The sequence below is a fragment of the Phaenicophaeus curvirostris genome, chromosome 11 (assembly GCF_032191515.1).
Source record: "Phaenicophaeus curvirostris isolate KB17595 chromosome 11, BPBGC_Pcur_1.0, whole genome shotgun sequence".
NCBI lineage: Eukaryota > Metazoa > Chordata > Aves > Cuculiformes > Cuculidae > Phaenicophaeus > Phaenicophaeus curvirostris.
Window position 1 is genome coordinate 15,798,198 of NC_091402.1, and position 10,284 is coordinate 15,808,481.

A 10,284-nucleotide genomic window follows, 5' to 3' on the forward strand; every position below is an offset into this window, starting at 1 on the left:
TGGAGGTGGAAAAGGAAAGTCCTGTTTTGGTTTATATGGTGACAAAGGACTTACCAATTGTTCTTTCCTCCTTGATCCTTAGCAACTGTAAGTGGGGAGGAAATCTCAATTAACTTATTGTGCTGAAGCATGAAATGGGGTATTTATTATCTTTACTGATTAAGAAAATGCTGACTTACAAAAAAACCCTACAATGCAAGATACAACTCCCTAACCCCAAGCCCCCTCAGACTATAACTTCTTCCCTTGATCACTTATTTTCTCAACCTGAATGTATTTAGAAATTAGTTTAGGCAGCTGTTATCAACCATTCTGAACTGTAATTGACTGCTTGAGAAAAATGCTCTTCTGCATTCTGGCTGGCATCAAAATGTAGAAGGGATTTGTTGGGCTGCTATAAAATGCCAGGATTGAGAAGAAACCTTTCTGCCCAATCCTTTTCCTTTGTCAGGGGTCTGTAGTGTAGAGATTCTTCGGCTTTTGATTCATGCTGTTTTAAGGCTTTGGAGCTTTGACGGTTGTAGCAGTGCTTTTAAAAAATGTAAAGAAATTTTATAAAAAGCTGAGCACCTCCAGGGTTTTGGTGTATTTAGCACATTCTAGAATATTTTGGAAATTTCTAAGGACAAAAGGAAAGTGCTGTGTTTTTAGCAGAAACCTGATGGGTTTTAACTCCCTTTTTATCAAATCCAAAGTACCACTGGTCTGTTCCTCCTGTTCCATGTCCTCATTCTTCCTGAGGGGAACTGAGGGGCTCAGGATGTGCAGTGCTCACTTGGACTTTTGCGGTATGACAGGTTTTGAAGACCCAGTTCTTGGCCTCCTGTCGTTTTTATGACAGTCATGGGTTTATTTATCTATTTTTATTTTAAACTACCCTTTACGCTCCACATCTGAAAAAGAATAAGTCATGTAAAATGACCCAAGGTAACCTGGAAACAGGTTCAGTAGCAATCCACTTCTAGACTGCGTGGTATGGGTAGAAACAGGCTTCTTCCAGTGGAGCATGTGTCCCCACTTTGATTTGAGGGCATGGAAAAATAACGTAGGGCAGCCATAGGCTGGAAGAGTCCAGAATTGCCTTTTCTGCTGCTTACACTTAATCCAAAGCACCTATCAAATTGCTTATGGTGCTGAAAGGGGTATTTAAATGCCCTGAAGACAGAGAAAGAGTTGAATGCTGCCGAGTACTGGACAGTTATGGTGTTTGCAGCCCATGAGGGAGGACGGTAGCACAACGTGCACAGACCTTTCTGTTCTCCTCTGTGCTTCTGCAATGCTCCTGTTGATACAGCATCTCCTGGGGGCTGTTGAGGCTGCCTGAGGTCAGTGAACAAACATAGCCTGGTTGGCTGTACTGCTGTTTGTTAATCAGCATTTCAAGCATGTGGTAAGTCAGCATCCTTCCAGCGTGTAGCAGGTATTTGAGTTTTGTCCAGACTGGAGATGATTAAGTCATTTTTGTGTGAACTGCAAAGTTAAAAGGTTTTCTGTATTTTATCAGTTTGGGATAATGTGGGTAGTGCTGGTATTTTCATAGTGCCACCAGAATTTGCCTTATTTGCCTTCGTTTCAGCTTGGAGCAGAGCTAGAGGGCCTTCATTAGAGGTTTGGTCAGATATTTCCCCTGTGTATGGGAGCAATTGCTCTTTGACATGCCAAGTTTAGCATTGCAGAATTTCGCTATCTTCTTCCTACCTTTCCCTTTCTTTCTTTTCCTTTTGACATTTAATGGCACTGCAGGCCCATGGAGTCTGAACTTTGGAATGACAGTTTTCATTATGCTGTTTAAATGGATTCTGTGACCTGGAGCCAGTTGAGGTTCCACAGACTAGATTCTTGACTCCTTCGTTAGCTTTGATCAATGGAATCTCATTAGTGAAAAGCATTGCCAAATGGAGTAGAATCTACTTAGAGGCATCTTTTAATGGAGGCTATCAAGGATGACCATACTTAAATACTACTTAATTTCATATTTTTAACTCAGTTTTGCTCGGTGACAGCTCCCATTTACTGACAGATAAAATCCTAATTCCTCTGCTGAATCAGCCTCAGTGGGGTCTGAGCTATTGACTTCCCTGGACTGTTGCCATCGCTGTGCAAAGCTGATGGTGAGCTGCAGCAGTAGGCTAGCTGGCTCCTCTGGGAGCCCCCTGAGACCAGGGTGCTCATCCTTCTTGACTACCAAGAAGGTTCCTGCATGATATGAGGCCTGCTTGGTCCTGTTTGTGTAGAAGAGGTCATCAGAAAATAAGGAGATGCTTCACAAACTCTTCCTTCTGTGACAAAGCTTCATGTTGGGGTGGAGGACACACAGCAGGCCAGCAATAGACCTGGCAGTGGGCTCTTGAGGTCTGGAAGTGACTTTTATAGCTAGCTGGAAGAGCTTCTTGGTATTTCTTTACTGATTAATGACAACAATGGTGCCCCCCTGTTGTTACTGGGTGGTCCATCTCTTCTTGCTGCTGGCTGATCAGAGCGACTTTGTGCCCTCACCCTACAGGCATCCATCATGACAGGGAGCGTGCACAACCTCGGCCTGGAGGGCAGCAAGTTGCTCCTGGAGTCTGTCAACCCATCAGGACCGAGCCCACTGAAGAAAGCAAACTCCAGCTGTGATGACAGACAGACCGAGGGCAGCAGCTCCCCTGCCAAGAAGAATGAGAGGAACCTGGACATGAAGAAGATCGAGAAGGAGATGCAGGAAATCATGTCCCCTACCCCTCTCGAGTTTCACAAGGTTTGTGTTGCCAAGAGTTAGTCTAGCTGTGGCATCGCAATAGTTAAAGATGTTGAATTTTTGCAACCTTATAGAAAATCTCCTTTGTTCAGAGAGGGCCTCAAGAAATGTTCTTGGTTAAAGCTGGCCCCCACCAAGGTCTGCAGCAAAGGTTTCCAGAGGGTTGTTTTAAGACAAAGGGGCCTATTCAGAAGAGATATGTGATCTAAGTGCCATGCTCCAGACAGGATTCAAACCTGTGCTTTTCTATTTCTCATAATTACATGAAATTTAGAGGTCTTTGTATTCTGGAATTCATTAATTGGTGCTACTGACACAAGCTAGAGAGCACGAAGTATGGCCCTGTGGCCATCAACCGTTTTCCAGTGGCACATTCCGTTCAGTAGGCCACTTTTTGTATGAAAAATAACTTACAGTAACTTAAAAATAACTTACTTACCCTCCCCTTCCACTCCACCCCCAGCTTTCCCTGAAGGGATGAAAATGGTAGGATTTCAGCAATGGGCTACTTGTTTGAATTCAGTACCTAGTTTAAGCAAGGAAATGGTAATTAGAAAAGTAATTAACTGTAGAAGCTGCTGATGCAGAATGCAAGCAGGAAAGGGAGCTGGAGAAGTTTCAAAAAATTTGATTGCCTTTTTCTTTCCTAGTGTGACTGTAGAACGAAACCTGAAGTTATGATATCTGAAAAAACCCAACTTTTTCATGTTTGATGTGCTCTTGTCCTTCAGGGCGTAGCAAATGTGTCTTTAAATAAAACTCCTTCATACCCGAAGGAGGAGAGCTGTGTAATTAGACATGTTATAGGATGACTCTTCATTCTGCTGGAGCATCCTTTACCTGAGGCCAAAGCATGATGTGCTGAAGGGAAGGTCCATGAGGCCTTTCTTGTCCTCAGCACATGAGCATTTATTGGCTTGAATTTTCTGAAAAGAACTTGAGAATAATATGGAGAAGTTTGGACGTTCCTGCTGAATGATGTAATAAAAATGAGCTGTCTTCACATTTGACACACTACATTGAAAGTTCCCTGTGAACATAGTGATTTTTCATGTGCTGGTCTGGCATACACAGAGAGTGCAGAGTGTGACTGGGATGGGGAAGGCAAAGCTCCATTAATAACACTTGCTTTTTGGGAGAAACACGGCAACTGTCTGCATTACACTGCTTGCATTTCTTCCAAGTTCAAGAGAAGAGGGACTGTTGTGATATTGGTTATATACCAGTCACCAAAGGACTTCTCCATGCAATCTAGCTAAGATGGCATCTGTTAAATAAGACTCAGTTTGTATTAGCTGCCCAGGCTAATTAAAATCTGCCCAGGAGACCCAGAGCAGAACTGATATAACGCTTTACCTGTGTTCTTCCTCTCCTACCAACTCTGTACATTTCCTTGTTCCTCTGCTGCATTAAAACATGTGGGTTTTGTTTCTGCTTCTCCAGATGACACTCCACAAAGACCCGGAGAGCGAAGACTTTGGATTCAGTGTGTCAGATGGCCTATTAGAAAAAGGTGTCTATGTAAATATGGTCCGTCCGGATGGGCCAGCAGATCAGTGTGGCCTCAAGCCATATGACAGAGTGCTTCAGGTAATAAATGCAAAATGCAGTTCTGGAGGCTGGGACGGAGTGAATGAGTGGCTGAGAGGAAGAGAGAAGTGAGACCCATCCATGGCAGCACTAACTTTAATGAAAGGTAATAGTTAGCCAACTAGGTGAGCTCTTAACCACCAAGTACTCAATGAGACCTGTGTTTTATAATGAGAAATCACAAAGTAGTACCCCCCACCCCGAGTGATACCCCTAGTTTACACCTATTCCAGGACACAGCATGTCCCGGCACTGGCCTTTTTGAGCTTGGGTGGTGCAAAACAACCAAAAAAAATGTGTTGCTTCCTGTCCTCACCCTCAGTACTTTTCTTGTCATATAAAGGGTGATTTTTGGATGAACTAGACTGTGTTGACCAATATGTGTTCCTGCGAAGCCCCATGCAGAGTTGTGGTATTCATGAAGTTATGTGCATGTCTTTGACAACTGAAGAGTTTTCTAGGAAATGCATCCTTCAAGCAAAGTGTTTTTCATGGATATTTTTCTTTGAAAGATACTTGATCTGAAATAGCTGATGCAGAAACAGAATAAAAACACTGATCAAAATCAGTCTGTAATAAACATGTCCTGGCATATTGGGCTACCAGAGGGACAGTAAGAGCATGGTGAGTTTTCGAGATTGGAGAGGAGTTTTATATGGATGGAAACCAACTTCTTTAGCTTTGGGGCAACTCAAACAGCAATTGAAAAAGTACAGCCCCAATGGAAAAATCGCCACCATTTGGAAATGCAGATATTGTGACCGTATTTGGAAAGACTCAGAAAGATGTTTAGTTTTACTAATTTCTAGGCGGGGGTTGTTAGCAGTAGGATTAGAGCCAATACATTATGTACATCAGGTAACTGGAGAACTGGCAGCACTGTGGGGAACCTTGTTTAAGCTTGTTACGGTCTCTAGCCAGTTGGCTGCTATACAATTATTCCTTCTCGGCTTCAAATAAAAGATGGTGCAAGAATGAACAAGAAGCTAATTAGGCTCTGGGCTGCCTTTCTGTTGAATGTTGGATGTGTCGCTTTTTGCGAGTGCCAAGTGCTCTGGGAGGTGTGCCCAAAATCCTGAACAGAGCGGCATGGAGACTTTCAACACCCCCCTTCCACATGCTGTGCCGCACGGCTCACACCTACAAGAAGACAAGGCAATTGCCATCACGTTGACGTGTGGAGCTGTGAATGAGGGATTGCAGACCTGGTACAGGCAACTCCTGTCAAGAAGTACGGAGATGCATTGCTAAGGATGCTTCACAGTACTACTGATTATGGGCATGATGATGTGCCTAAAGGCCAGTGGAACACCTTGTCCCTGCTGTAACAGACCCTCTGCCTCTCGGCTGGATGGATTAGCCAGAACGTGGCATTGCAGTAATGGCATTTCTGCACTGGAACTGCCTGGCTGATGTAGAGCAAAGGCAGAACAAGCTCCTGGGTTTATCTCTTCTTGTCCCTGTGTGGCCTAGAAATTGGCCTTAGTTACTACGCTGTAAGGAGAAGTTGTGGGGTGAACTGGGTGGACACCAGCTAGGGCTGGGGGACACTGCTACAGTCACAGAGCCCAGCTCTGTGGGCATGTATTAATGCTGGGCAAGGGTTTTGGATGGAAGGGTTGCATGGACTCATCCAGCCTTCATCCAGAGAAGGAAGCAAAGTCTGGCCCCGGGGTTTATGTTCGCTCCAAAGGCTGGTGGGAAATTCCTTCCAGGGGTGTCCCTGCTCTGCTCTGAACCTGAATTGGGGACCCCAAGAATTGTGTGTTTTCACAGGTGTGTGTTTAGCACCAACCTTGCATTTTCTGACTAACAAACGTGATCTTTCTGTTGTTCCTCCCCATGGCACATCCTAAATCCATCTCGGCAGGTAAACCGCATCCGAACGAGAGACTTTGACTGCTGTCTGGCCGTTCCCCTGATTTCGGAGGCTGGAGATAAACTGGACCTGGTGATTAGCCGAAACCCCTTGGCACTGGCTGCCGGTGCTCCCCTGGAGGGGAACAGAGAGCTGTCGGCACAGGCAGCTCGTGGCATCGAGGTCAAGGCAAGCGTCCAGACACTCTGAGCAGCGGAAGCAGAGTGGATGGTGCTTGGGGCTTCTACTGAGCCATTGTGGTATCTGGGGTGGTTTTCTTGTTTTTTTGCACTGGTATTTGTAAATGCTGTGTATACCATAACCTGCAAGTGGGGAGGTGGGTCTTCAGTGAGCTGTCAGCTGTAGCCCGCCAAATATTGCTGGAAAGGTCAGAGCTGGATTCGCATCTCAGGCCGTGGGCAGTGCTGGTGATGGGTTGAGCTGCCAGTGGGAGGAAGGAGCATCCATAGCTGTTCCCCGTGGCGGGGTGTCCCCCTGCTCCCTGGCTGTCAGGATGCATGGGGTCCTGCCTCTGACATCCTCCTCACACTAAAGGCCTTGGCCATCCTACAAACACACATGGTGCTATTATGTTTCTTGTTTGCTCGATTAATTGCATACAGCAAGACTTAAACGCCTTTCCTTTTCTGTTGTGCCCAGCTCCATCCTTTAAACACTCCTGATAAATTGATTTCCATAGCCCTTTGCACTCCTGGTACAGGGCTGTGGGGAACCCTGTTTAAAAGACGTTTCCAAATGTGCTTGAGAGTGGCTAGATGCAATTCCTGTTCAAAAACTGATGTTTGCAGTTGCCTCCTGCCAGCCCCATCCACACTCCCAGCCAGGGCTGTCTCACCCTGCAGTGGGATGAAGCACCTCATCTCCCCATCGAGTCCCGTGAGCAATGTGGTTACCTGTGTGAGAGTAGTTATTTACAGAGCAGAAGGCTATTCCCAAGGCTAAAGGCCTCGAATATCTGCTCAAATCCCCAGCCACCTTGTTTGCCTGGGCTTTATGGAGATCTCTTGCTTGCAAACCTGGCCTGTGCCTGCAAGTAAATAGCAGAATAGCAATTTCCCAAGGCTGTCCCTTACGTTTTGAATTAATCAAACCTTGTTGTCTCCTGTCAGCCAGTGGCATGAGAAGCCTTTGTTAGATGGAAATTGTGTCCCTTCTGTCCTACGTGGGCTGGGCAGCATGTGTGTCCCTGTGTTGGTTTGACTGCTCATCCCCGGTCCAGCCGCCTTTGCCTGTCACTGGCCTTTCCATGGCTTTGCAAGCGTGATGCCTCCCACCTGAGACTCCCCAGCCCCGTGGGGAAGAGAGACTGTGATGTTTCCGTTGGATTCCTCGTCTGCCTGCTGTATTTCAGGTATTAGCACTTTATGATGATGTTCATGTCCTTGTGGTGGCGGGAGCCTGGCATTGCTTTCCCTGGAAGGCTCGGGCACGGTGGAGATAAGGAGCCTGCTTGGTTGCACACCCGCAGCCCCAGCTCCCAGCACCCCCATTCCCTGCTCACCCTTTTGGTTCCTCCATCACCCGTGGTGTGTGTCGGGTGTTGGATGAGTTGGGTGTAGACCACGCACTCGTTGCTTTGCTGAGCTAGGACTCATTCCCTCACTGTCCGTCCCCGAGTCACTTGGCAGCTCTGTCCCTCTGTGAAAGTGCAACTTCCAGACGTGCTTCTTCCAGACGCGTGCCCAGCCCCATCCAGCTATTTGTCATTGTAGCCATTTTCTCTTCGAGTATGCAATATTCCATACCATTGCTGCCACAACTAGAAAATGTGCCATAATTGATACTGTGGAGCATTGACAGTGCAGACAAAAGTGTTTTTATATGCAATATTCTGAGCAGTGGAAGCTCACTGTGGCTTCTCATAGGTTTTTAATGAAGACTTTTATTAAAGGCTTTAAAAAAACAAAAAAGGAAGAAAAACTTGGTCCTTGTATCCCTTCCTATGCATTTTGAATGACATGAAGATGAAATGCATTACTTAAATGTGTATTTTTATCCATATATTAGAGTGTATTCCTTGTAAAGTATTTTTATATGCTAATTTTCTTATGTATCCATGAAAGCACAATATTTAAAAGTACAGCATTTCAAAGAATATTTTAGTCCTGTTTTGGACCTATTTGTAAATCTCTGTATTTAAATGGGATTGCAATGATTTTTTTTTTAATTAAATAAAAACAAATGAAATGCAGTTTTTTTTGATTCACATCTTTTTGTGCTGGAGTATGATAATAAGGCAAAACTGTGCTTCCAGCCCTACTTAAACTTACTGGAGGGTCCCCAGTTAAGAGAAACCTAGAAGGACAAGGAGGAAGGCACAGAGCAGGGTCTGCTACTGGTGTGGGGCTGGGGTTGTTTCTTCACAACTGTCCAGTAGTAGGACTTGGGGCCAATTGTTCTCCCTCTGGGCATGGAAGGAATTCTTCTGTGGCTCTTAGTGGTAAGAGCTGGAGATGCCTGAGAGTGATTACAGCATCATCTACGGCTTCACTTGGCTACAGTGAAAATCTTGTTGGGTTAGATTTCAAGGGTTCCACACAAGGAATGGAATGGTTGGACTCGATGATCCAGTGGGTCTTTTCCAACCTGGTGATTCTATGATTCTAAGGAAATCTCCTGGGTTACTTCATGACAAAACGCTGAGGCAACAAAGCACATGGTGGCCGTGGTGTGGCTGTGGCAGCATTTGCAAAACTGGTTAATCCCTGGGGATGGGTTAGGAAGCTGCTGGATGATGATGTACTCAGCATCCTGCAGCTGTAGTGGGATGTCTTGGTAGCACTGTGGTAGCCAAATCCTCCCACCTCAGTAACCAGACGTGCAAGGAGATGACTGTCAACCCACATATAATTCTTTGTGTCCCTATGTTGAGGATTTCTTCCCATTGCTCTTACAAAGAGGTCTGGGGCACCTCTACGCTCCTCGCACAGGCAGCGCAGACTGGGATGCTTCCCCTGGATAAGGCCGTATGGAACCTCTGCTTACCAGCAAGGAAAGGGTGAGCTGGGTCTTGCAACCCTTCGTGGCCGAGTGAGTAATGCAGGAATTTTCAGAGGCTGAGCATGGTACGGAAATGCTCCTGGTTAGACCTGGGGAATCATTGCCACGTAAACAAGCTTTATCTGCCATCTCTGGCTGCCCTCCTGGGGCACAGACTTGAGAACAAGGCCCTTCACATGTTTGGCACCAGGGACTTTGCCAAAGCTGCATGGAGCCAACAGAGGCGCTGGGGCGATGGCAGGTTCGACGAGTGCCTGTGCAACGTGACTGATGGGGTTTTGGTGCGTGTAGCAGGTAAAAGATTAGCACGGTGCTGCTCCCCTGGTATGTGCTGCCAGTCACCCTGGTGGGCAGCGTGTCCTCCTGCTAATGTCACCTTGTGTCTGAGGGAGCTGGTCACAGCTATGGGTAGGTGACAGCTGCCCATGGCAGGTACGTGAAGCCCTTTGGCAGCACCTTATGGCAGTTTTCGTGGCATTTAGAGTTGTTTATTTATCTTATTTTAACCTGATGCACATTATAGTTGTCTGTGCTGGTATGAAGCTGCTCAGCCCAGGCCTTGCAGGTTTCACTGATGGGAGGAGAAATTGCTGACAAAGTCCTCAAATTGCACCCAGAAAAATACCCAACCGAGCCAAAAAACCGCTCACAGTACAGACAGCTGTGGGCTAATCCTGGGCATGGGGTGCTGGAGTCTCAGCAGCGATTAGGGCCTGACGTATGAGAGCCAGGCAGCTTTACATTTCACAAATAGCAGCCACCTACGCGTTGGTGGTGTTTGTTTTGGGGTTGGGGTTGTTTGGGGTTTTTTATTTGCCTGCTTCAAGTCAGGACTTAAAGAAAGACCTGTCTGGTTTAGCCTTCACCCACTTGACTGAACAGGCCATCGGCGAGCCTGAAGTGTCCAGTCCAGTACATCAGGAAAATAAATGTGGGGTTTGTTTGGTTTTTTTTTGCCTCTTCCTTTTTCCTCCTGTTGTGCTTTTCTGCTGTAGTTGAAGCCCCTGTTCCCCTCACCAGGCAGCCAGGGTGGCACGAGCAGCAAGGGGCCATGCCCTGTGGGGGGCTCAGCCCA

General features: G+C 46.4%; 1 protein-coding gene across 6 annotated transcripts in view; it reads left to right on the forward strand.

Moving 5' to 3' along the window:
- Positions 1 to 7,725, forward strand: part of GRIP2 (glutamate receptor interacting protein 2) — a 261,667-nt gene extending 253,942 nt beyond the window's left edge. For all 6 annotated transcript variants that reach the window (XM_069865786.1, XM_069865785.1, XM_069865789.1 and 3 more), the window contains exons 22-24: positions 2,504 to 2,740; positions 4,184 to 4,330; positions 6,201 to 7,725. In XM_069865786.1, the coding sequence (XP_069721887.1) occupies positions 2,504 to 2,740; positions 4,184 to 4,330; positions 6,201 to 6,398 (582 nt within the window). In that variant the 3' untranslated portion in view covers positions 6,399 to 7,725. The remainder of the gene's footprint in view (positions 1 to 2,503; positions 2,741 to 4,183; positions 4,331 to 6,200) is intronic.
- The last annotated feature ends 2,559 nt before the right edge of the window (positions 7,726 to 10,284 follow it).